Raw genomic sequence first — 27,778 nt, forward strand, 5'->3', positions numbered from 1 at the left:
ACTTCAGTTTACAACAATTCTAAACCATCAGATATTGTTGCATATATTTTTAAAATGTACTTTGATTATTTGCAATAATTTTGTGGTTTCAGCGATCTTTGTATGATTTGTCATAATTTAAAAAATTAAGTTTTCATTAATGATAATAATTATTATTGACGTTTTGAAGCAATATTTTTTTTTGTAACAATGTTGACTTTTACATATTGAACAGTTTGATGAAAACTAAGTTAAAAATATAAGTGATTTCTTTTGTGATCTTATGACTACCTTCTTTAGCCTACGATTCGGACAGCATTACAGTGTCCATCATCAGGGCAGATAAGAGATGTCGCACTATAATGCTGCTCGAAATGTTGGATAAAAAAAAAGGTAGCGCAACACGGGATAATAACCCAAAAATAAATTACTATAATTATTTCAAGATATTTAAAAAAAAACAGTTATTTAATTGCATTACGAATCATAAAAAAATCATAATACACAGTATTCGGAAATTCGTAGAACAAGTCGAAAAATCTGCATCAAATTTGCAGTCGATTTATGTAAATCAAATCCAAAGTTTTTTTTTTTGGGTTCTCATGTCATGTAGAATCACTAGTTTTCCGCTTGTACTTCTAGTTTCCGGACACCTTTTATAAAAATTCAATCCTTTGCGACAACAGAAAAAACCTGCATTAAAAATTGATTGAGATAATCGACAAAATTTCTGAAATACTAACCATTTTAGTAAAAGAAAAAATTAAATGAAAATATGAATTAATTAAATTATCGCATAAGTTTATAAATACAAGAATCTCATATGATGAGTATTGGGAATAATGTTACAAAAATACATCTATGTTAGCCCATCTAGTATGGGTAAGTTAAAGTCAATGGCAGGAATACGAGTTATTAGGTGGAGTAGCCAATTTACAATAATGCATTAATTATTAATATTAGACAAACTGGAGACATTCTTTCCTGAGAATGGGACAGTTTATCATTAACTTCGTCCTGAAGGAACACGGAAAGCAATTATTTTGACAATATAATGTGTACATCGACCGCCATCTTCATTTCGAACTTCTTGCACTCGGTTTAGCAGGGTTTAGTACTAAACCATTTTCTACAGCATGGCTTGTATTAATAAATATTGAGGTGGTATGTCTCGATAACATTACAATACATCTAGACCAGGGGTTCCCAACCCCGTGCCCGCGGGTGCCATGGAACGATTTGTATGTGCCCGCCACTATTCGACAGTGAAATAATTTTTTCATAAACATTAATTAAAAATGTGAATTATTTTTATTTATTTGTTAGAGTTTAATTTTTTTGAGTGCCTAGTTTTATTAAATACGTTCGTATGTTTGCGATATTGTATGTATGAGTGGTTCCTTTGCTGACAGTACTTGTCGCAACCTGTCTAGCGGCGAGCCAGACTGCACTCTTCACGCTAGCCTGGAACGGAGAGTTCTATTTGCACATCACTCCTGGTACACGCAGAAAACCCGAAGTGAACGAACGCCACGAACTAAGCCGATGAACGCCGAAGGCGTCAAAACATATGGCACATGACTCTGCCAGCTCTGTCTGTCAGTGAAAGCAATAAGCATGGCCCCGACAGCCAAACTGACAGTAGTCACGTGCTCGTACCGTCCCGATCGGTTCGGCTATCATCGGCTCACTTCGGATTTTCGGCGTGTACAAGGAGTGATGTGCAAATAGCATTCCCCTCCTGCAACCGCATTGTTGTCATATTGATTGCGGTTGCTGCCCCGAGTTTGTCTATTAAAAATAGGTGGTGCCCGCCACCCTACCGATATTTTAGAATGTGCTCTAGAGTACAAAAAGGTTGGGAAACCCTGATCTAGACTGTTATTTTCTCACAAAATTGATATAAAGTGTGGCAAGTAAGAAACAATTTTATGTTTTCAATAAATTCTTAACCCCTATGAGACAGGCTGAATTTTGTAAATATCTCAGAGCCAAATTTAATGTTGAAATTTAGATTTGAAATAATAGAAACGATAATACAAAATCATTTTTTTTACTTTGGAATTTTCATGGACATTAATGAAATGTGTCAAAAACTTTTCAAACCAAGCTCAACACGCTGCACATTGCAGTGCACCTAAAGGCAGTGTTAATTTCACTGGACTGCAAATGTAGCCAGCCGCACAATAAAGGTTAAGGCGATGCCATACGTAATAATGCAAAATCATGTGTTTTTGGTTTGAAAATTTGGTCGCCTATAAATTTATTTATTTATTTATTATTTTTATTTACGCCCTAATGGGCTTTTACATGAAAATATACATTTACATTGATTACAATAATTGAACATAAGAAGATAAATGGAGTTAATTGTAAGAAAGCAACACATATAATAAAATTTTGTGCAAATTAGCAAAACACTAATAAGATGGATTCAATATAAAATATACCCGAGCATGAAATAGTAAGTAAAAGAAAGTTCAACATAAAAAGTAAGTAAGTGGGTGTGTTTAAACCCAGTATTAATTGTGTGTTTAACAAATCGATAAACCAATATAAATTAGAGTGTAACTTACTCGTGAGGTAAAGAACATTATAACAGAGATTTAAAAAAAAAAAAAATAACAAAATAAGAGTTGCACCTGTAAAAAGCAAAAACTAATAGAATTTAGCAATATCGACATGAATAAGAAATAATAAGATCTGAGATGGAACATAGTGTTATGTATAAAAAGTAGTTAGTAGGTATATGCATACAATTATAAGTGTATAGTAGAGCAAATAAAAAACAAACAAATATGGATATAATTTACTTGAAAGGTTTCGAATGGGAGAAGATGTAATAAAATTATTAAAGCTATAAAAGTTAATTATTAGCCGATAGAATCGAAATAAGTTGCCTTTTAAAGCTCACAAAATTGTCAAAACCAAATATATCTATAAGTTCACAGTATTTATTCGCAAGGTTGTGAATTCTAGGAATTGGTGAAAAAATAGAATAATTAGTGTTGAGGTTCTTGTTAAATTTAAAAGTATCTTTACTGCGAGTTTGCCTAGCAGGAACATTAATGCAAATAAGTTCCAACAAATTAGGGCTGTCAATTAAAGATTTGATAATTTTGAATAAAAATAGCAAATCAATTAACACTCTTCTATCAGATAATTTAAGAAGTTTAGTTTCAGCAAGCAAGTTATTGTAATTTATAAATTCGATTGGAATTTTCATTTTAAAATTAATGTACCGAAGGAATTTATTTTGTACCTTTTCTAATGATTGAGAATGGACCTTGTAGTAAGGTGACCATACGGTGGAATTGTATTCTAATTTGCTTCGTACTAACGAGCAATACAGATGTTTTAATGTTGACATACTTTTAAAATTTGCTCCCATTCTCAAAATAAAACCTAGTATTCTCATCGCATCGCTTGTTATTTCATCGATGTGTACGTTAAACTGTAGACTCTCGTGGAATATAACACCAAGATCACGAATCTGTGATACACGAAGAAGATTAGCACCATTCATAAAATAGGAAAAATTAAGTGGATTTTTGCCTTTGTAAAAACTGATAATCTGGCATTTACCTAAATTTAGTTGCAAATCATTGACAGAACACCACGCACATAGTTTATTAAGGTTCAACTGCAAAATTGCGCGATCGTCATCGTCTTTGATTATTCTGTATATCTTCAGATCGTCGGCAAATAACAGGACTTTAACATTAGTAAAAATATTAACAATATCATTGATAAACAAACAAAATAATATTGGGCCCAAGTGAGATCCCTGTGGTACTCCGCTCGAGGCAGCAAATGTATAAGAAGTAAACGAATCTATCTTGACTGCTAAGTACCTTCCTAATAGATAACTCTTAAACCATTCCAACATACTCCCTCTTATTCCCAACAATTTTAGTTTACGTAATAATATTTTGTGGTTTACTTTATCAAATGTTTCAGATGCTTTAATTAAATACTGCGAGTAGAATACATCTTGGGCTTTGAAATAATAGAGTATTTTTTAGATAAGTCTTTTTATAAGCCCAGAAAAAAAATAATGCAAAGGCCTATGAAAACTGCTTTAAAGTTCAAAATCTCCTACTTACGAACCCATTTTCGGTTATGATTTTATTGTATAAATGGCAAATTAAGTTATTTATAAATTGATTGAAAATAAATATATATTTATGCCTGAACATCCACAAAATAAAATAAAAGGCACTTTTTGGCCATGTTTTTTTCTTGCATAAATCAAAACAGGCCGATGGTGTTAAGCGGGAATTTAAACCTTATCGCCATCTACGTAAGGGTTGTTATTGATAGCGGCTCAATTTAAAATATTACACGACGTAGTGCATCGCCTTAATCCAAATGTTTGCATGTACAACAAAGATGGAGATTTGAAGAATATGTTTGTATGAACTATGAACAAAATAAATATGGAATCGCAGCAAATACTACATTCTAAATCACGGATGTGATTGAGATAACAAAATATGCTTATTCGCTTACACAATATGATTACTGAACGCTGTAATAGACGATCTACTATCAGTAGGTAGTTCTTCTTATACTTATGTGTTGCTACATTCTCTATCTCATTTCTCTAATGGCGCTTAAAATCTTCAGGATAAACAGTTGCAATAATTATTTCCACGCGACGTCTTATAGTTTAATACTAAAATCACTTAATCAAAAGTACTACAATTTGCGTATCTTTCACTTGCCACTTTTGAGATCTCTATAATTTGTAATGTTATTAGTTTGTCTAGCTAAATTTGATACACGCCTCATCTGCCTGAACAAAGCCAATGAAGCATTCTCGCTAGTGTGTGTCACACTTTATAATTTTTGTTTTTTGATTTGTGAGACATCCATTACCTGTGTGTGGCACAGTTTACAATGGAGATTGCAAAATGCCCGATAAGCGCCAATTTGAATTATTGGCATATCAAATGGTTCTTGTTAAAGGCCGATAATGAGTCATGTTATATTATAAGTTATCGAGTTAATTTTCCGATGAAAGTTAGGTTAAGTCACATTTTGTAAAATGGCTACCCCACCAGGAAATTTCAGACCCCATTTATTAAAGAGATAAGTATATTTGTGATATTATGATAATTTGATTTTGTGACTTTGCAGTTTGTCCACAATAATTCATAAGGTTAAATAATTTATTGTGTGTATATATATATAACAGTTAAATGTTTAACAAATGGGGTCTGCATTGATGAGAACATTATTTAGGGAGATATCTTAATAACTACGGTTAACACTCAAAAGGGTATAATATTAACACTAGATCAATCTATCATTATTTTTTCATTTGATATTGCTCGATGTGGCACAAAGAATACCAAATTTACAAAAATATTACTAAAATTACAACAAAGAAAAGATTTTTAATGTGACCATTAGACCGGCATAAAGGAGTATTTGTTCTGTGGGTGAGTTTGTTTATATATTCAAATCTACAGTTTTATTCAGAGATTGATGAAATTTTGCACGCTCGACCTTAAAAACAAGAGAAAGGTCAGTGTTTACATTTTGAAATTTTATCCCTTTTTCACATCCTTAACCTCAAAAAACTTTAGCGTATACAAAGAGATATGTTTCAATCATTTCTTTGAATTTAAGTAGCTATTTTGGGGAAACTACATACGGTAGATTATATACTGTCTTTATAAATATTTAAACACATTATCCAGTAAGGCGTTACAATTTACAAAAGCAGCATTTAGCAAAAAACAAGTATGTTATGATCAAAATAGAATGAGATGACAAAATTTTTTCATCGGCACACCAAGAGTTAATGCAGTATTTTAATACTTCTTGATGAAATTTTGCACACTTGACGTTCAATATAAGAGGAAAATTACTATCTTAATTAATTTTAGTGTTACTTCATCATATATCAAGTAGAATGTAGTACGAATGTAGAACAAAACAATGCTAATAATTTGCCAAAAATTTTGCAATTCTCGGTTTTATTTCTATAGTTTGTCTACGTCCACAAAAATCATAAATTGTATAGCGATTTGCGTATATAACACAAAATAACTCAATAAAATCAAAACATATCATGTAAAATTAGTATTTATAAGATTTAATGAGTGCTGCAAAACAGACTGTCCAGTTAATACAATACAAATATTTCAGTAACGACTGAAAACAGCACGACCCTCCCGACACATTGAGACCCCTCCCGTACCAGCCTTTCAAAATTGCACTGTCTGTTTTGCTGCACCCTGTATTAATGAAAATAATGATATCCCGACAGAAAATATCTTTCTTATCGAACGTAATCGCGTAAGTTAACATGTCGACGTGTAATGTTTGTTTCCCATAACTTGTTAAAATCGTGTAAAGAACAAACCAAGGTTCTGGTCTGAGAAAATTACAACACTTGTTCAATTATTTTACTAGAAAAATTTTAGTTAACTGGGTATTATATATTGTCGATTCTCAAAAAACAATGATTAAGCATTTTTTGCTTGGTATTCTTGTACCACATCGAGAGTCGTAATTAATTAATTAAGAATTATTAAATTTAATGTTCTATCTGCCCAGTTGGGTTGGAATAGACCTATTGACTTCCGAAGTGGGTCGCTCAGAAGGTACTGTCGAAGTCAGACCTCCTTCGAGGGTAAAGGGTCTTCACTCCTTCTCCGGAATATCCGTAGTTTTGGGAACCTCCACCACCGCTATAGCCGTAGATCTGGGATCCGCCGCTGTACCTGGAATAGAAGAAATATAACGATATTATTTCATTGAAATTATGTATATTTCTTGTAACATGTAAACATCATCTCGACTTGAAATATATTTTAATTGATATATACCCACTTGTAAGCATTTATTATGTTTTATAATGATTTGTTTTTGGGATATTATGCCATGTTGCGCTACTTCCTTCTTTAGCCAACATTTTGGACAGAATTACAGTGCATGATTATATAAAACCCTTGTCAGATGCCAACTTGAGTATAACTCTACGTTATGGTCTCCATTTTTCAATATTCATTCAGATAACATTGAAAAGATTCAACGGAAGTTTCTAAGGTTTATAAATTATAAATTGCATATTCCTATACAAAACATAAATTACAATTACCTCTTGGATAAAATGTCTATTGAAACTTTCAGAAAGAAGAATAAGCACAGATTTAATACTGTTTCAAAGAATACTACATTTTAAAATTGACTGTCCCGAATTACTTCAATGTATCAATATCCATGTTCCCAAAAAATCATGCCGACATTTCTTACCTTTTTACTTCAATAACACCAGGACACTAGTTTACCAAAATTCTCCGATTCCGAGACTTCACAATCTCGGAAACAAATATTCTGATCTGGGTGATATATTTCATTTGAAAACTAATCAGTATAAATGTTGTATATTCTATCACTTTTATTCTTCTAGACACAAATAGACCTATGTACCCATATAACTTCTCCGCTTCTACTATTTTGTTTTGTTGAATCTTTTAAATTCAATTATATGCGTGACGATTCATTTTTGCCATTATGTTTATATTCTTCTTTATTGTATCAATTTTTAAGTGTTTTCTCTGATACAAAATGCTTGTACTTTTTTTAAAGAAAAGCCCACTAGGGCGTGTAATAAATAAATAAATAAATAAATGATACATCTGCCCTGATGATGGACACTGCAATGCTGTCCGAAACGTTGGCTAAAGAAGGAGGTAACGCAATACGGCATAATACCCCAAAAACCATATCTAGTCTATTCTATAAAGTTGATTGTCCCTGACGGGCGGACGGCGTGGATTTGTTTTGTATACAAATCTACAGTTTTATTACGAGGTTGATGAAAATTTGCACACTTGACCTTCAAAACAAGAGGAAGGTCACTGTTTATGTCTGATTATGAAAAAACTCTGTAAAGCCCGAGCAAGGAGGGGAGACAAACCCGAGGGGAGTTTACCTGGTATAATATATTTTTAATTCTAATTTCTCATGAGTTTATCATACACAAATAAATAAATAAATATTACTAGTGCAGACCTGTAAAAAGATTAAGATAACAGGAAAATTGCTCTGTAGAACTGGCATAGTTTTTTAAAAAAAATTTTTAAAAGCGGAGACGGTTTACACATAATTCCCATGAGCACTTAAGCCATAGGCCCATTGTGGTATCTCCCATTTTACTTCATTCCTTTAACAACAACCCAGTCCCTTTAATAAAGTTCACCAGGGTTGTCATTGGGTATGTGGCTATGTCTCCCAAGGTATCTGCACCTAGTTCCCACCAGGGCAGGACATTGGCACCATAGGTGAATTGGAGTCTCTTCATCCTCTTCACATTTCCTGCTTCTATTGGTGTTTTCTACTCCCAATATCTGCATGTGTCTCCTGAGATGGCAGTGTCCCGTTAGTAGTCCTACCAGTTCCCTCAGCGAGTTTCTGTCAATATCAAGTAGTTTCTTGGTTCGTCTAGGGTCTGGTCCTTTTAGGAGTACTTTGGATTGTCTCATTCCTGGTGCCCTCTCCCATTCTTTGCGGTGCTGGGATTTGACCCACCTATCAATATGTAATTTTGTGTGACAAGCTGCTACTCCTACGGCCGGCTCGGATCCTACAAGTGGTGTTTTCACCCCTTTCCTTGCTAGTTCGTCAGCCCGCTCGTTGCCCTCAATACCTTTATGTCCTGGTACCCAGATTAGGGTTATTTCATTGAAGGTAGCGAGTTCTGTAAGAACAGTCCTGCATAGTTAGAAACACGCCAAATGAGTGCCCATCATTTATACACAGTGAACATTTGTCACGTGTCATGAGAACAGGTCATTTCTACGACTCGTTCTTTAGTTTAACAGCTCGGCCTCTGTGTTTCCTCCCTCTTACAACACTTATCACTCCTTCTTCTCCACACCACATCATCAAAGATGATACAGTCCCCGATATTTTTTTTCCTGTCTGGTAAAAACGTAAAAAAATGTATATATATCGTTGGTGTAGCGTAAGAAGTCACATTATAGTAAAATCATGTTAGAAAACTACTTGTATTTCGCTTTTATTTTCAGTAATTAATGACTGCAAATCTTGAATGTCGAAATTAACCCATTTCCAGATACATATAAGATTGAGCTGAAAATCGGCAGATCGACTCGTTTCCGAAGACAATGCATTCAATCAACTTTTATACGCATTTCTCTGAAATCGGGTGACATTACAGCCGTCAATATAATGTGAAATAATTGTCGGTCCTACCCGATTGGCATTTGGCGTGCTTGGTAGGGTTGTTTACTCGAGTTCCTGAGTAGGAAGATTCAAACCAACAAACTCAAACAGAGTCAAACTCTCAAAATGTACTTAATGTAATTAAAGCAGAGATTATCAGGTTACTTTATATTGTCTTTAAATGATATTTAACGACTTCTTGAGCTACACCGACGATATAAAATATCAATAATACAGAGCCATTGATTTTTGAATTATTATTGCAACAGTCCAATATTATGGCAGAGGAACAATGGCTAGTCTAAAGTTCTCGCCAGCGATGACTGAACTTACCCGTAGTTCCCGTTGTTGCCAGTGTAGCTCTGGCTGCCTCGGCCCGAGTCGGGCGTGTAGTGCTGTGGCTGCTGGGATTGCTGCTGCAGATTGGTGCTGTACTGTGTGTAGTACGGGCCCCACTCGGAGCGCCAAGAGTCCCCAGGATTACCGGGGTACGCCAGCGGGTCTAGCATGGCTGCCGATCCGCGCTAAACCACAAACACACAATGTTTAAAGGAACATCAAAAGGATAACACCATATTTTGGTTTTACTATTTCACGGCCAAAAACGTAACAGTGGTTTATTTTTGGGGTATTATGCCGTGTTGCGCTACTTTCTTCTTTAGCCAACGTTTCGGACAGCATTGCAATGTCCATCCCTGATGATGAACACTGTGATGCTGCCCGAAACGTTGGTTAAAGAAGGAAGTACGCAACAATCGTAAATTAAAATTATTTGTAACGATTATAAATAAAAAATTCTTGATCGCCGATTCTTTTCGTAATAACTTACTTGTTTCCACCGAAAATAGGTAAATTTTTTTTCCTCTTTTATTTAACCCAAACTATGAACCTTACACAGTTTCTCAAATTAGATTAAAACTAGCCAAAAAACTTATTTTCATGTGCCAAAACATATTGTAAACAAATAATGTTAAATTATCCATTGTTATTTAAACAAATAGCTATTAAAAAATTTATTAAATTGTTTCTCCTGAGACTGAATCTTCTCATTGAAATTAAAGTGATGTGAGGTGTTACGTAAGGTTATCCAGGGTATCTGGATAATAACACACAAATTTTTTATCATGTTACAAATATGCATTGGTTTATCATTATAAACTGTTAAAAAATGCACAAAAAGATTGGAGTTCTCCATAGACATATGAATATTAGTAGACCTGCCCTAAGTGATTAAAAGCGTATTATCCCCACTCCCCATACCGGTTCCATTGGAGCCGGCTGTGCTCGCGTATGGCCTCAAGTGAAATTTGAAAACGTGACGTCATCATTCTTGTGCGAACTATGGTCGAGGCATCATCGGTTCATTTTACGAAATAACACGGCAAAATGTTGACTTGTACTATGAAAACTTGTAAAAATAGATGTGAAAAAGAGAATAAACCCAATTGTCGTATTACATTCCATATATAAGCATTATTTTACTTTATTTTAAGCATATTCACATCATATAATATGAATCAGTTGTTACTATCACATCGAGAAACGTCTGGACGCGAAACACAAAGCTGGTTGGTTGCTGGGAAGTAAATTATGAACATTTATAAAAGTGTCTTAACTAAATACTTAAACGAAATATTCGACTCTGACAATAGAACCGAATTTTTTTGCCGAATTTGGACTTCGCAAATTTGTTCATAACGTGGCGAGTAATTTGCGCTCCCATGTAAAAATGTCTATTCATTCAAAAGCAGATTTTACTTTTAAGAAGTAAATGGTGATATTATAATGCGAGATGCCTATTTACTGTCAGATTGATTTATTGACGAATCACAGTCAGCTTCACTCCCTTCGTTCTTCAACAGTTGATTTTACCCCTCGCCATTATCTTCTCGTCTATTAATTCCTATGTCTGTGGAGTTCTCTCTTTTTAAAACTGTTAATATCTTATGTCTGACCATAAATGTCACGAATTTTATGAGGATATGTAATGTATATGTAATAATTCAACTAAGCATCTCTTGTTAGAGTGTAGGTACTAACCTTGTTACTGCGCACTTTGTGATACGGAGGCTCGGACTCCTGGAGGTACAGATCTCCGCCCATGTGCGACTTGTCCAGTTCTCGCAGCATGTCCTCGCTGAGAGGAATGGGTTGCTTCGCCTTGGAATTTTTCTGTCTGTTCACCAACTGCAATAAAACAACAAACAAACAAACTTATTTAAAAATGTGGATTCGACTTTATGTTGAGGGCGGGTAGGCACTAGCGAGTTTGTCTACATGAGAAAAAACAGAAGAGGAATGAGGTCGAAGATTCCTATACATTGGTGGCGATGCTACTAGAATATTCAAGAACGTTCGCCGATACAAACTCATTGTAGCTAGAACTCTCTAGATCAGCTGCTAGCATTTGGCGCACAAGATTCTCGAAGTACCGGGCGCTATAAAACGAGTCAGCCACTCATTAATTAGCAATTTTACAAGTGACCAACTTGCGCATCCTGCGACTGCTCGCTGCTTACCATAAATATATCACTCTCTAGATCGATATCTTCGGGCTTTTTGTATGTAACGGAATTATACAGTACTTAACCATAGATATACGAGCAGTACCTACCGTGCGGAGCAGAGCAGTAGACAAGGTAGAGGAAACTCAAGGCCATTTAAAAAAGATGCGACCATAGACAACATAATTGCTCTCAGCCTACTCTGTTCATTCACTAGCCCAAAAAAACTATTATAAAAATAAAAATGTCCTTGAAGCAGAAAAATGTCGAAATGTTTTCCAAGGGCAAGGTTCATCTGACTAAGAAAATGAACTTTTACAGTTTATTTCCTTAAGATGAAACTTGTTAATCTGAGAAGAAGAAACCTAAAATTACAAGAAAAATTCCAAAACATGATTGTCCGACAGTACGACGATGAATTCCGACATTTTTCTGCCTATTTTGAACTCATTGTTACATATGTTTCAAAACTTTAATTTCACCAAAACAATAAGACAATACAGGATAACACTAATCAATAACATGAATAAGTTGGTCGATATAATAAATAACATTTATACGTTGTGGAGGAAGACATATGCCAAGTATGTTACGTAATAACCTAAAAACTGTCAATTCACTTTAAACTTGAACTTACGTGGGTAGGTTGAATATATGTTTGTAACTCGCTAACACTACACTGGCTTATATTGTATTTTCGACGCGAAGTGATAGTATTTCGGCAGCAAATGACAACCCGCGTGTATAAATAAACCACTCTCATTTTGTTGGAATGATTTGAAAATTGTCAAACGGCAAAATTCCGTCATTTCTTTCTGTTACACGAGTCATTATGATAGAGAGCGAGAGATCAAACCAATCCTTCTGCTCTCACCAATGAGATCTGAGCTTTTAGCCATATTATTCGTTTTCTATAAGAATTTTGAGGTGGGCGTGGCGGTTTCAAGGCCAAAGATTAGAGAAATGCCCCTGCTGCTTACTGAGGCGGTCGGCCACCTAACAGGCCGGCCCCCCGCATCGCACCCCAACGTTACTCCACTGCGCCGCTACAGGCTACGTACCTACTCACCTACGCCCGGCTTTACATGGACATTTAGGAGACCAGGTCGATCTTGCCTTAGGCTACCCTGTTTCACACTGAAGTACCTGGAAGACTCTTTGTCATCCCCAGTGCTGAACACATCCTGGAGTCCGGTCTCCACCAACGGGGAGTCGACCCATTTTAGAATTTACCTACTCGACCACTCCACCGTCGTCATCTTAATAAAATGCGAAAAGTAGTCGACCGATATCGTTGAACATTTCAAAGTTTGTTCTTATTATTGTCGAGAGCGTTTAGAGAGTGGTGTGAAAGGTAGACAAAGCCTGGGACGCCCGTGAAAGACTTAGCACATTCTTTCTGCACTGCAATGAGATATGGAGTCGAAGTAAATTCGATATAATGTAGTTTTTTTTAACAGTAACAATATGGTATACAATAGTGTACAAGAAGACACGTTATTAGACAAATTATTTGTGGTAAAGTGAGACAAAAGTATATTTTATTATTGGATAATTTGTATAGCGCCGCTTTTGTGAGATATCACCTCAGGGGCGCTGAACAATATATGACATGGAAGTAATGGTTAAAGAAATCAGGAACGCCCAAAAAAGACATGGCATGATCGAATGAATCAAGTACTTATGTATGGTAAAAAGTAGCGTTTGTGATGATCAAATAAAGGTGTGTAAGGAGAATGTATGAGGTAGAAGTGAATGGCAGGAAAAGCCGAGGATCCCTACGGGAGACATGGCATGTTAAAGTTAAACAAATACTTTTTGCATTACAATAATGTTATTTCCACATTAAAAATTCCACAGTTTTTAGTTAAGGTGAAACAGATGTGACAATTCCCATACAATCTATTTTTCAGCCACATTTGAAAACTACAGATAATATTTTATTTATTTTAGTACCGAAAAATAATACTCGTAATGAGTTTATCGCGAACGAAAATTTCACTGTTCTATCACTTATAATAACCAAGTAATTAAATTAACAAAAGTAATTATTTTATGCGGGCACCGCCAGCCGAAATGTCCGAATCCGTGTTAGAAGGAGACAAACATATGTGCGAGCCATATGTTTCACGTGCACGCTATTAGCCCATTCCTACGGTGTTAAAGTGGTCAGTAAAAATGTCAATTTGCGCGGCTTGATTTGTTATTCTGATAGAATGTTCGTTTTGCTTTTTTACGAATGTTCCAGTATTACTCGTCGCAAGGAACATTTGCGGTTTTGGCACGCAGTAAAAAAGGCAAAATTAACTGTATAATAATTATAGTGAGAGCGGTTGTAATTATTTAGAACTTTCTTAAATCTGTAACTATCACTAGCTAGACGCCCGCCAATTCACATTCTCTCATTCATTCATTCAACAGTCGATTGTCTGCCGCGGTTTGAAGTGACTTTTTTCGATTTTGTACAGCATTGTTATTCCATAAAAATGAGGCGTGCCCTTTATAAGAATCATCAGTATTCCGGGAAAAGAGTGAATCCAAGACTAAGTGCGAACGGGATGAAACGTCAGCACGGCGAATCGGAATACAGGTAAGTATTATGAAATTATTTCAAAATATTTTATTATTTTTTAAATATTTTCTCGGTACCTACCTAACTAACTAACCATCACGCTTGTTATTTTATGACCCATGTCGCTCGTTTGGTATAGGGTGATTCATATTTAATGTTGCTCAAAAATTATACTCCTTTAATGCCTTTATATTATATCTTTTAGTTCCCACAAACACTGTCGCGGAAATAAAGAAAACAAGTGTTCGAATGACGAGACCCAGGAGGATAAATCCAGGACTGCTTCTCTGTGAGAAAGATGATGAATTAATTGGACAAAGTAGACCAATTCAAGCTATCGGACAAAATATTAAAACAAACATTGAAAGAAAAAGGATCTTACAGAAAAAAGAAATATGGACAGAATATGTGAAAAGAATAAAAAATAAATAAATAAGTAAATAAAAAATCTTTTACTATCGTCGTTCCCGCCAGGCATCGTGAGTTCAATTCCACAGCTGGCTAATTCCTCCATCACGACCCAGGCAACGCTTTCCGCTTACTGTGATGGCAGTTTTACAACTAGTTTATGGACACCGTGTATAAGATATTTGTACAAAAAGTTTTTTTTTTTCAATCACCTTTCTGCCCTATAAAGGATTTACTATTATTAAAATGACATGTTTGTCATTTGTGAACATAAAATATACCCATTTACAAAATACAAAAAGTTTTTTAATGTGAAAAGGCGACTTCATATTATGCACACTGTAGGCATCGTCTTTGTGGACACTCATATATTACGACGCACGTGGCGAGCTGATTTCAAAACAATGCCTATATTATTTATATGCGAGATGATGTTATGATGTTCGAGAGCCCTTTCTGACTTGTGCATATGACAAATTTGTTTCTCCGTCTGGCAATTCTAACCACTTCGTTGGTTTGATGAATGCGCCCCATAGAAATGTAAGAAAAAGTGTAACCTTTTGACTTATTCGCGAAATATTTGTAAGCAAGCAACCGCGCGAATACATGGTTACTATGTAGGTATATACCTACATCGCTTGGTATGATTATGTCCATTTAGCAAAAGCGGCCTTTAAAAAAGAGGTCCAGTTAACGCCAGCTCCCGGCACACATACCGTTGTTCCTAGCCGGCTCCTTTTATAAATTATTTAATCTTCCCAGGCATTGATTTAGTTTAGTGAATTGAACAAACCTCTATCTCGTGTCTCTTTCATACTCATGCGAAACATCGTAAATTTTTTGAAATGGAGTCTTTTTCGCAAATGGTTTTGGTTGGGTAAATAAAAATTTCCTGTACCAACGCGCGCGGAGCTGCGTGAAATGTCATTTGTACGTATTTTTTGCAATGAAATTGTGTATTTTTCAGCCGTTTTCCACGATTATGTAATTATAGGTACCATAAAAAATTTATACAGATTAATATTACTTATATACGTTCGCAAACCAATAATTCATCTCAATATTATAAAGCATAACGTGTTAAAAGTGTTTTATTAGACGATATTGAAAATAACACCATCTATCGGCATAAAGTTTCGAAAAATGTTTTGAGATGGCCCTTAACCTAGAATTTTCAACTTCAAAACTTACTTCAAACCATTCATCATTTCAATTTGGGAGGCAAGTTTAGGTACCGCCGCCCAGATAACCATTTTATTGAATAACCAACACCACTGGCAAAGGTCACCACAAGTGGTTCGCCATTTACCTGGTCCGCCATCAATAGTTTAAGGTGCTCTCATAGCCGCTGTGCCCACATGATGCACAGATGGGGCCTTAAAGAGTCGGCGATGTGTGAATGTAGTGCGGTGCAGACTACCGAACATGTGGTCAACGAATGCCCGCTCCATTCATTCCCCGGCAGGATTGATGAGGTTCACATGGCGACGCCTGAGGCCCTAGACTGGCTCGCAGACCTAGATGTCCCCCTCTGACTCCCCATACGAAAGAAGAAGAAGTGGTTCACTGGTTGGGATTCTTGGTGACCAACTGCGTGGTGGGCCTGGTTGAGTGAGACCTTTGGACCTCTTCCGCAAGACTCTCTCAGATAATCAGGATGGATTCAAATTTCCAAAACTCCTGGATGCTCTGACCCACAGATACCTACCCACCCCTCATACATTTTTCCATCCCAGAACAGACCCTCGATACAGCATCCCCAAAGATCACATAGGCCCTGAGGTGAGTGATCTTCTTCAGAGCCTCCTGTGTGGGGCTAATGTAATGCCAGATAGACGGCAGCTAGTTATTTATAAAATCCGCCGTCACAGTTCGACAGCATCGCGGCTAGGTGTAATATGATTTAGTCTGTTGTAGTACTTACCACTGTGACTCCGAAGATGACCACAAACAGAAGAGAGGCGAGAGTAATGACGATCACGGCAATACCCCACTGGGGGAGGAGATTGTTTTCATCTGCAATGCTGATGGGGTCCAATCTCTTTGGCAGAACTAGAACAAGTTGAATTTAATTAATACATGAAAGACTATACAGGACCTTGTACAGGGCTGGCAGATTCTTCAATAGTGACCAGCTGATATCTTGTACAGATATCAATTACGTCCAACAATTGAATTTAGGAGCCACCTCTAGGCTGGAGCACCAATTGATTTGATTGACAATCCGTTGTTAAGCCCCCGCATTCCCAATTTCCACAGATTTACAACATGTTGCTTTAACTCATTAAGTTTTTAACTTAAAAAAATATACACATTATTTTTTAAAATAATAACATCTGTACATTACAGTAAAGCTGAAACAGTACTTATATGAAATTCCTTCGATAAAAAAAAATTGCAAAGTAAGCTCCGGAAATTATTAAAAACACGTTTTTTTCCGTTATTTAATGTGTTATATGTGTGAAAAAATTCACAGTGTATCTTTAAATGCAACTTCAGAATTTGTCGAGAGATTTTCGCTTAATTATTATCATTTGTTTTAATATTAGCGCGTTCCCTTTAACATTAGTATTTACATATCTCCCTTTCAAACCATCTTTACTTACTTTACACTTACTACGGGGCCTTAACAGATGATCTGATGCACAGTATCGATGCAGGCATGCTGAGTCTGTTTTTCAGGTATTTTAATGAAGCCTGCTCTAAGGAGCTTGATCAAGGAGCTCGATCCATGTTACACCGAGTGAAATATCTGTTCACAGATGATGTTAACTTCATGAGAACGGGTTAGTTCTTTGATTGGTTTTTGTGTAAGTCGGTATATATGTAGAACGAGCTATCGGCATCTATTTTTCCTCCTTTAAGACCCACATTAATAAATTCCTTCTTACAGCCCGCACCTTAACCCGTCTCATAACGCTGCCCAATGGTACATGATAAAACACATTTCCTTTTGGTCTAAATAATTAATTAAAAATATATGCAGGTTCTACAGTTGTAATTATTCAACAAATCAATATACGCAAGAACATAATATGCGAATAAATTGAACCCGTAGCCTTCTGATTGCCAGTCAGCTGCTCTTACCATGAAGCTACGACAGCTTATTCTAAGCCCACCAAATAATTCAGTATGTACTAGTATTTTTCATTCAACAATTATTGCTCATTAGATTTATTCACCTGTAAACAAGTAACTTTATTTTTGTAGGAAAGGCTTTGTCAGTGCTAAATTCCCCACTAGATGGCATTGAGACATATTATATCTACATTTATAGGAGAAATATTTTGACTTAGTCAAATATTATTATTTTTTAATGATAAGATAAGGTTTTATGCATAGCACGGATATATAACTTACTAATATTTTACAACAGGTAACTATGAAAACACCAATCAAATTCGTAGGACATAAGAAAAATGTAATGATGACGAAAAAGCCCAATGATGAAGAGGAAACTTTATGAACAAATATGAACTGACAAGTTTTAAGAGATGAATATCAATAAATTCTGACCTATGAACTCAGTGAATATGGGATCCAAGATGAATTTCCCAATCTCCAGCTTCCCGCCAGACTTGTCGACCTTCCGGACGGACTGGTTGCCGCCCTTCTCCCTGTCCTCGGAGGGCTGGTCTCCCAGCATCATGTCCCCGAGAGCGTCGGGCCCGTCTATCTTGCGGCCGGTCAGGCGACCTGGAGCTTCGGCTGGGACTTCCTCAAATACAGAGCCCGGTCGAGCGTCAGTCAAGGATCTGAAAACATTTAAATGTATTTTTTATTATCTAGTACCAATGACATTACAGTAAGGAAGCAATCTTCCGAACAGGCCTTCCATTGATATGCTTGGTGTAACTATAAGTGACCAGCTCAGGTACGGGGGCTCCATTGAAGCCAGAGTAAAGCTGGCCTCTCAGAAGCTGGGCGTACTGTACAGGGCCCGCAGATACTTTAATAGTACACAACTGCTCACCCTGTACAAATCGCAAGTGCGCCTTACTGTCGAATTTGGCAGCCATCTCTGGTCTGGAGCCCCAAAATACCTGAAAAAAACCCTTGACTCTGTGCAGAAACGGGCGGTCCGATAGATTCCCCAATCTTAACAAACGGACTGCAATCTTTAGAGCACAGGCGTCAGGTAGGTATGCTGTCCTTGTTCTATCGGTATTACAATGGAAGATGCTCTGAGGAACTAGCGTCATTGATCCCTTCGGCACCGGTGCGTAGTCGGGATACACGCCAAACGCGCGCCCAACATTTGTACACAGTTGACACTTGTCACATGAGAACGGGTCGCTTCTACGATTCGTTCTTAAGTTCAACAGCTCGGCTGTGGAACGAACTGCCGGCCTCTGTGTTTCCTCCCTCCTACAACATGGGACTCTTCAAGACCCATGTTCACTCCTTCCTCTCCAAAAAAAGACCCTCCACACAGCATCCCCAAAGATGACATAGGCCCCGAGGGAAATTATTTTCTTCAGGGCCTCCTGTGTGGAGTAAATATATAAAAAAAAAAAAAGTACAAATTAATAGACACATTTAAAAAAAAACAATTATATTTTTTTACACTATGTCATCTTTATGGATGCTGTGAGAAGGGGTTTTTAAGGAAACGAAAGAGACGAAGAGATGAATCCTATAATTTCTATACCGGTTAAATCCAATTTTTTGACAAAATGATCTGAGTATGACATCTTGTTCACATTTTTGCGAGCAACAAGAGGAGCCTAAAATTGAGTTTTTTAAAACCCTCCTTATCACGACCAAAAACCATGTTAAAACTTCGAGTGAGAAACCAAATCCGCTATATCATACAGAAAGTTACTATCAAAACGCGCTATATCGGATTCAACCAATCACAAGCAGTTATTTTGCCAAAATACAATATGGCCGCCGCTCTGACGCCACGCTCGTGTGTCAAAATGATCTACGCGTGTGTTTCTAAACCCGCCATGTCAGCTCAGTTGACTTTCAAAAGCCTCTATATCACGAATATATTATATATATGAAGTGAGTATCAAAATCCGCTTTATCCATTTTATTTATCGAAATTACTTAATTATTGCTAGACATATATAGAAAAAAAAATGCTTTTCGAAATTTTATTACTCCGATTCATTATATAAAAAATTGTAATGCAATTACTCATGTACGCTAGAGATGTGACAGTTTTTTGCGGTTTTCTCCAAATCAATGAAAGTTGATATAGCGGGTATAGAAATTACACGACTCAGATATGGGAAGGAAAAAGGTATGAGGGGTGGGAAGGAATCGATAGATCAGTGTGTCCAGGAGTGATGGACGTATGAATATATCCCTCCCGCTGCGACGTAAGGCGACGGGTCGAGAGACCAGTTAGAGAGGTCAAAGGGTCGCACCAAACTAGCCTCTCCTTATTGACATGCCATGCAGCTGGTGAACACAACTGACCCGATGAACCCGGGCACCCCTGCTAAATCACCAAACGTAGTGAACCACTTGGGCTAACCTATGGCATCCAATAAATGGTTGCGGCAGTCCAAATTGAAGTAGTGCTAGCGAAGTGCATAGTACTATTGCTAAATAAACTTCACTTTTTAAAATACAGGGTTTTCCAATAAGAGGTGTTATTTTGATATTCAATCGTAAAATATCAATGGTTTCGTTGCTTGTGTGGCACTTAGCGCCGTCTCGTTGAAAGTAAACGTTGTCCAGATCAATATCATCCAATTCCGGCTATAAAAAATCATTAATCATCTCTCGATAGCGCAATCCATTCACCGTAACTGTTGCTCCAGCCTCATTTTCGAAAAAGTAAGGTCCAATATCTCCGCCGGACCATAAACCGCAAAAAACAGTCACACGTTGAGGATAGAGAGACTTTTCAACAATAACTCTTGGGTTTTCCGAGCCCCAGATGCGACAATTTTACTTGTTGACGAAGCCACCGAGGTGGAAATGGGCCCCATCACTCAAGATGATTTGCATTTGATTCACTCAAGTGAATTTTAATAATTTCAATGCGTTGTTGAAGCGTGTATCGTCCCATTTTTATTAAAAACGTAGTTTCTACTTGTCAAATGTCAAAAAATTACAGCTTCAAAAGTAACATCTAGGTACCGAAATAGCGGGCTATTCAAAATAACACATCTTATTGGAAATTCCCCTAGTCTAATCACTCTATTTATATGCTTCTGGTAAAACAACATGCAAATCAGCAGCAACAACAATCGCCAAAATTTTCAAACTGTCGTTGCTCTATTATGACAGGGCACGGACTTGTTCACGGGACACCTCATTTTTCGGCCTTGAGGTAGTATTTGACGCAACTTTTCCTCAGGGTCTCCTGTGTGAAGCCAATGCAAAAAATGACGTTAAATGTTATTGATTGGGTGAACATCTGAAGAAGCCATGAGAAGAAGAATTAATAGCTAACCTGTGGAATAGTTTCTTGAGTTCAGAGGTGTCCACTTTCTCCCCTACGTCGTTGAGCTCAACAAAGAAGTCCACCAAAACGGAGCCCTTGGAGAAGCCGTCGATGCGGATTCCCTTGTACCACTTCTTCAGCGACGAGGACTTGGAGTACACTGCGTCCAACTAGAAAACAACATAAAATTCATCATTAATTTGGGTACAAAGTAACTTCGTCCTGTGAACCATTTACTGAATAACTAACGACTCTGCCACAGGACATCCCAAATGGTTCGCTTCTTTAGGAGACTTATCAGGAGTGCTCGGGTTCATGGATTGAGAATGAGTTGTAACATATACGCTCCTCTTCAAAAAATTATTTATTTATTCATTTTTGGGAAATCGACAGTTTACATTTAATCAGTTTGTACGTAAGTATTATATAGCTAAAATAAAACCAATTATGGATTTCCTCCTTGTGACTTTAGCCCTACTGAGACAGCATAATATGGAATAAGTAAATTAAATTTGTGAGAAAGGAATATGATTTAAAAAATTTATACAAAACAAAAGATTATATAAACAAAACAATACATTTATAGCCATGGAGAGAGGTTGTAGATATAAATCAAATCATAATAGAGATATAAACAATAAAGACATAAACATTATTCAAAAACCATCAGATAAATATTCTTTTATGGACCTCTTGTATTTGGTAAGTTCGCAACTGAAAATATCAACCTTGGATAATACGCTATTGTAATTATTGCATAGTCTATTCAGGCAAGAATTCTGCTTAGAGTTAATTATATGAGTAATGTTTTGTTTAGTGTCGAATCCCGAAAGTCGAAAATCGTCGGTTTACTTTGTGCGTGCGAATTTCGCAACGCCCGACCACTACAAAGTACTGGCATAAACTTATGTCCTTCCTCTTTAAAACGAGAATAAGATGGCGGCGCTGTGCTATGTTTAGCCTAAAGATTTAAGTTTTAAATTACCCGTTGAATGTTACATTTTGTCTTGAATTTCTAGTCGGAATTTAATAGTGGCAACGATGGCAGGACTGTCAATTAAGTTGTTAATGTAACATTGCGATTTAAGACCGGTCAGTGGTTGAGTTGATCCCACCCAGGCGTCGTGAGTTCAATTCATCGGCTGGCTAAGTGATCCATCATGACAATATCAATAAGTATTTTGAGTATGTAGTTACTTAGTTTGATCTTCAATCGTCTTTCCTCACAATGATTTGCAATTCCTTCATTACGCCTTTCCTCAACCCACCTCACAATGTCGACCTATCGTTTGGCGCAATATCTTGGATATTAGTGTAAGAACTCACCCATAGATGGCGCTAGATTAGTCTATTAGGTTACCCATAGATGGCTTTATCTGTCAAGTATTAAAGAGACCGATCGTATAATAAATTAAGTGAGAACCTCCAGGTAGGGTTTTATATTATTTTAACTGCTTGCTAATTAAGATTACAGAGCCATAGTCAATCTCAAATTAACGTTAAGATTGTTTTGTTAAGCTGGAGTTTTATTTAAAAGAGATTTTTCGAGAAATCTCGGAGATAAACCACATCAGATGAACATACAGAGTACAAACAGGGGAGCTATCAAACATATTCCAATAAAAAAGAACCCTTATTTAATTGGAATAGTACGTCTTTTAACTATTTTATTTTCGGAGTTTGTAGCACATGGAAAATAATTTTTTTTATGTGAATACCGCAAAAGAGTCCCAACTGCTCTAAACCGTCTGGAGCAAGGGAGATTATGGCATCTTCAAATAATAATAATAATATATTTCACTATTCCAAATTCCTGTAATATTCAAAAATCTGTTAATGAAAAAATAAGATTTAGGAAATGAGATAAAAAGAATTTGGCATTCTCAGACTATAAAAATATTACCATTCGTTATTTCGGCTACTGGCATTATACCTAGCTCTCTCATTCAAAATTTAGGCGTATTAGATCTATCAAAAAGTTTATATGTAAAGATGCAAAAGTCGGTCATTTTAAATACATGTAGGATAACGAAAGATTTTTTAAATATTTATGTTGAGGGATCAGTAGGATTTATAGGCCCTGTTAGAAGTTCTACCGAATCGAACCCTCTGATATGAAAATATCTGGAGTCGGTGAATTATTTTCCCATTTGATCTCTGGTGAGTTGACGTGTTGTTCTTGTATTGTTTTGTATTTATTTTGCTTATATAATGCACTTGCATAATGTGGATTGACTAGATGGATCATTTGTGGAAAAGTGTGTGGAAGGGTTTAGTTTTTCCTATGGGGAAGATTTAACCCGGACATAAAATCGGAAATTAAAAATTAAGTGATTTTTTATTTTTTGTTGTTGTATCAAATAGATATAATGATATCCTCACTGGGATCTCCCGTGCTGAGGATTTCATTTACGTTTGATTAAAATATGGTAGAATGGATAATATAAAGTAATTATACATATATGGAGTAGTGTTGTTTGTGAAATGTTTATGAATATATTACATGGGCTTTTTTTGAAGTGAAACTTCTTTACGCGCGTCATGCAATTTCGAGGACCGGAGTAAAACCGACTCATGACCGAAACGAAAATGCGGGACCACCGATTAAAGTTCATTTGATCTAGTCAAAGTTTTGAAGTAACATATAAATGCTTCTTAGCTCATCCCGACAACTGGCGTTGGTGGTGTAATGGTCAGCATAGTTGCCTTCCAAGCAGTTGATCCGAGTTCGATTCTCGGCCATCGCACATTATTTTTTTGTTTTTAACGCCTTTTTCATTCAATATCTTATTTTTTAGTAGGTCAGAACATTTTTTAAAAGAAAATAATATTGCAAAATAATAAAAACACTTATCTCACTGTGATAAAACATTACTCCGCTAGAGCGCGCTTTGCGTTATTGTGTTGGATTAAAATTATTATCTAATCCGTATATTATGATAATTGTATTACATTTATTTAATTAATTTATTTATTTTGATAATATGTAATAATTTACAGAAAAAAAAATTAAAACTATCTCCCTCTGATAAAATATCCGTTCGCTAGAGCGCACTACGCGATCTTGTGTGGGATTCTATTTCTGTACATTGTACATTATTTTTAAAAATATATTATATTTTGGGTGTGATGTAGGTAACATTATAAAACATAACAAGCTCTCATATTTTCAGAACCTACATAATATAATCAATTTATGCGGCTTTGCTTACAGTTGGTGCTCAGCGTGGTTGGCTTTCAATCAGTTAAGCGAGGTTCGATTCTCGGCTGTGGCATTTTTGAAGTGAAACCTTGTTGAGGTGGGGGAGCCGCTCACGAACGTTCTCTCTCTTCTCTTCTTTCCTCTCTCTCAGACACCAGCGAACTGCGCCACGCCAAGCATCAGCTGAAACTAGAAGTTTCACTTCTGTCTTGCGTAGGCTTGACACACCCACTTTTTTTTTTGTTCAGTTAAGTGGTTTGAGTGGTGGAAAAAGGAAGGAGATGGGGAGGAGGAAGGGTGAGTTAGTACTTGGCTATTCAGATCTGGTCAGTAAATGCGGCTGAATCAATTTTAAGCGACGTTTCTATTATGAAAGGATGATTAAAAATCCTGACAGTTTCTGTACTGTATCGAGTTTAAATTTTATCATTGCGAAAACCGTTTCTGTCCTTTTCAATGAATTTTTTCGTAATTATAAAAATTCTTACAAGAGTCCCAACTACTCCCAACTGTTTGAAGTCAGTGAGACTATGGCATCACGAATTGGGGTATGCTGTGAGGCTGAAGGTAGTTGGGAAGAGAAGGAGACGAGAAAGAGGAAGGTCGGGAAGTACCTGGCTAGTCAAATCTGTTCACAAAACACGGCCAAAGCCATTTCAAGCAAGTTTTCAATTCTGAATGGTGGTCTCACACCAGGGCGATACTGAGAGTTCCGCAAATATTTTAAATATTATTTTTAATGAGTTAATTAATTTGTTTGATTTGAATCCGCAACCTCCGGCTTGCTAATTGACAGCCTTACCCCTCGACCACGAATGCCGTCTGATGCCATACAAAATACCATAAGTAGCGTTACGTGGCCTCATAAAAAACATAACCCAAAAACCTTTGACAAATTCCATGATTTCAACATTCATATCATGAGTTCACTTTTGTCCTGACTAATAATGGCATTACTCAAAGAACTTTTCTTTTCTGAACTTTTATACTATTATTATCATATCTTGTTACGTCTAAATCGTGTAGGTCTTTAACCCTTTGTATGCCATCCACCCGCGACTAGTACTCCTTGGGGCGGGTTGATTCTCAGAATTTAAACAATTCATCAAATTTTAAAGTTGATTTTCAAGTTCTGTGAAGGTTCTATTCAAGTTCTTTCATCGTTTCTATTTTGTGAAACAACTGGCCAATAACGATATATTAACAGAATCTTCATGGAATTTGAAAATCATCTTTGAAAGTTGATGAATTGTTTAAATTCTCCGACATAACCCGTTACTACGTCGTGTGATATTTTAAATCGATCCGCTATCAATAACACCCCTTACGTAGATAGCGATAAGGTTTAAATTCCCGATTAACACCATCCGCCTGATTTGATTTATGCAAGAAAAAAACATGGCCAAAAAGTGCCTTTTATTTTATTTTGTGAATTTTTAGGCATAAATATATATTTTTTCGATCATTTTATAAATAACTTAATTTGACATATTAAACAATAAAATAGTAACCGGAAATGGGTTCGTAAGTAGGAGATTTTGAACTTTAAAGCAGTTTTCATAGGCCTTATACATTATTTTTTTCTGGGCTTATAAAAAGACTTATAAAAAAAAAATACTCGATTATTTCAAAGGCCAAGATGTATTCTTCTCGCAGTATTTAATTAAAGCATCTGTAACATTTCTAGGCGACCAAATTTTCAAACCAAAAACACATGATTTTGCATTACTACGCAGTGCATCGCCTTAAATGTCCCGCAGCCAAGTGGGGGAGTAGGTAGTACCCAAAATTACTATCCTCCTTAAATTAGCTTAAATACTTGACATATCATTTTAGTTTTTACGTATTCCTGCGCAAATACATCAGTTACCATTAATAAATGACTGAATAATTGGGATTTTTATAGTTTAAAATCCCATAAGACAGAAAAATGCAAGAGTCGTCGGAAGACCCACTTGGTTACAGACGTTTTGTTTGGCATCTTGGCCTGTCAAGAGCTAATAGCTTGCTTGTTTTTTGCAAAATTATGTTTTTGTAAATCATACCGTCTTACCAGATAATCTGTTAACATATTTATCCAAAAAATATAAATCTATCGCTATACCCGTCGAGATGCGCTGTAATCTTTCTGGTGTCATCTTCAAGACTTGATGCATAAAACCGCATGATGTACTGAATAAAATAAAATAAGTCTCGATCTGTGAGTTGCGCCCGTTTTATTTAATAGCCCTTCAAAACATCATTGCCTGTATATGCACTCGACGTAACGAGAGTCTATTTTGATAGCTCATTTCCTTGCCAAACGAATAAAACACATTTTGGTATGTTATAAGATGTAATAAAATTGTGAACTACTGGCAAATCCACGGTGGCAAACTTTCGGGTAAAAACGTCAGAAATCCACGATGGATTTCTTGGCACACTGAGGGTTAATAAGCTTCGCCTACGGGAGTTGCTACAAACGAACAAAGTCAGAAAAGAAAAATAATGAAAGTTAAAGTTTGGTATTTGAAAGTTGGAAACATCTCCCAAGTCCCAAGCACTCAGTTAAAACTTTCAATAGGTGGCCTTTAAGCTTTGTTTCGAAGAACAAACCAGTTTAATGTGTAGAATGTAACTACATCATATTTTGTATCAGTTTATATTCTGTTGAGTGGCAAGTAGTGTTAGAAAATTATCAAATCTTTTTTATTTTGAATTTATTACAACATTTTACATTTTGATAGGTAATTTATTAACTTTTTAATGGAAACTAGACATTCCAAGATGAAAACTGACAGATTTTGTTTCTTTGCGAACACATTAGTTCCATTTTATCTATCCCACAGGCGATTGGGGGAGTAGTTAGTACCCAAAATTACTATCCTCCTTATATTAGCTTAAATACTTTGACATATCCATATATCTTTGACTTTTAAACACGTTGATTATTGATATTAAATCAGTGTCGTAACATGTCGTTTTAATTTAGTATATACTGTTCGCGTACTTGTAGAAATATATACATTTATATTATATACATAAATATTTATACATTTATGTTATGTTCGTGTGTGGGTATCATTCCATTTTGTGTTTTGTAGATTATTTGTATACTAACTGTATCTTAGTGGTAAATGCTTATTGATGTATGTCGCAGAAGTCATTTCCGGACATGCTTATCAAATCACGATTCCTAGAAGTAATGAGTGTTAATTCGTTTCCTATTAATGTAAATTGGGTGGTCGTGGGTTTCAGTTGCCTCCATAATTAGGCGAGTTACACAAGTTTTAGGCCATTCTAATAATTTAGGCTTAAAATCAAAGAAAGGAATTGGTGTTTAGGAGATGCTTTTGTGCTTTGGCAGATTCGTTCGAATGACCGGTTTCGAATGTTCCTTTAATACCTTTTATGTTTGAGGAATGAACCTTTTTTCCGTCGGAGGCATAGACATGAAAATTGATAGACATGCCCCAATATGAAATCCGGTTATCATTTCGAAGAGCTGGAGAGAAACCACGTGA

At 36.1% G+C, this 27,778-nt stretch overlaps 1 protein-coding gene across 1 annotated transcript in view; it reads right to left on the reverse strand.

The window, feature by feature from the left end:
- Positions 1–3,934: 3,934 nt before the first annotated feature.
- LOC149415148 (uncharacterized) overlaps positions 3,935–27,778 on the reverse strand; it is a 610,989-nt gene continuing 587,145 nt past the window's right edge. The window contains exons 6-11 of the mRNA XM_089643088.1: positions 21,083–21,243; positions 18,184–18,422; positions 16,592–16,719; positions 11,224–11,370; positions 9,517–9,707; positions 3,935–6,716 (exon numbers count right to left, since the gene is read on the reverse strand). Of these exons, the coding sequence (XP_089499214.1) occupies positions 6,590–6,716; positions 9,517–9,707; positions 11,224–11,370; positions 16,592–16,719; positions 18,184–18,422; positions 21,083–21,243 (993 nt within the window). The 3' untranslated portion in view covers positions 3,935–6,589. The remainder of the gene's footprint in view (positions 6,717–9,516; positions 9,708–11,223; positions 11,371–16,591; positions 16,720–18,183; positions 18,423–21,082; positions 21,244–27,778) is intronic.

This window comes from Hesperophylax consimilis, chromosome 19 (genome assembly GCF_061612785.1).
Source record: "Hesperophylax consimilis isolate HC1 chromosome 19, BYU_Hcon_1.0, whole genome shotgun sequence".
Lineage (NCBI taxonomy): Eukaryota > Metazoa > Arthropoda > Insecta > Trichoptera > Limnephilidae > Hesperophylax > Hesperophylax consimilis.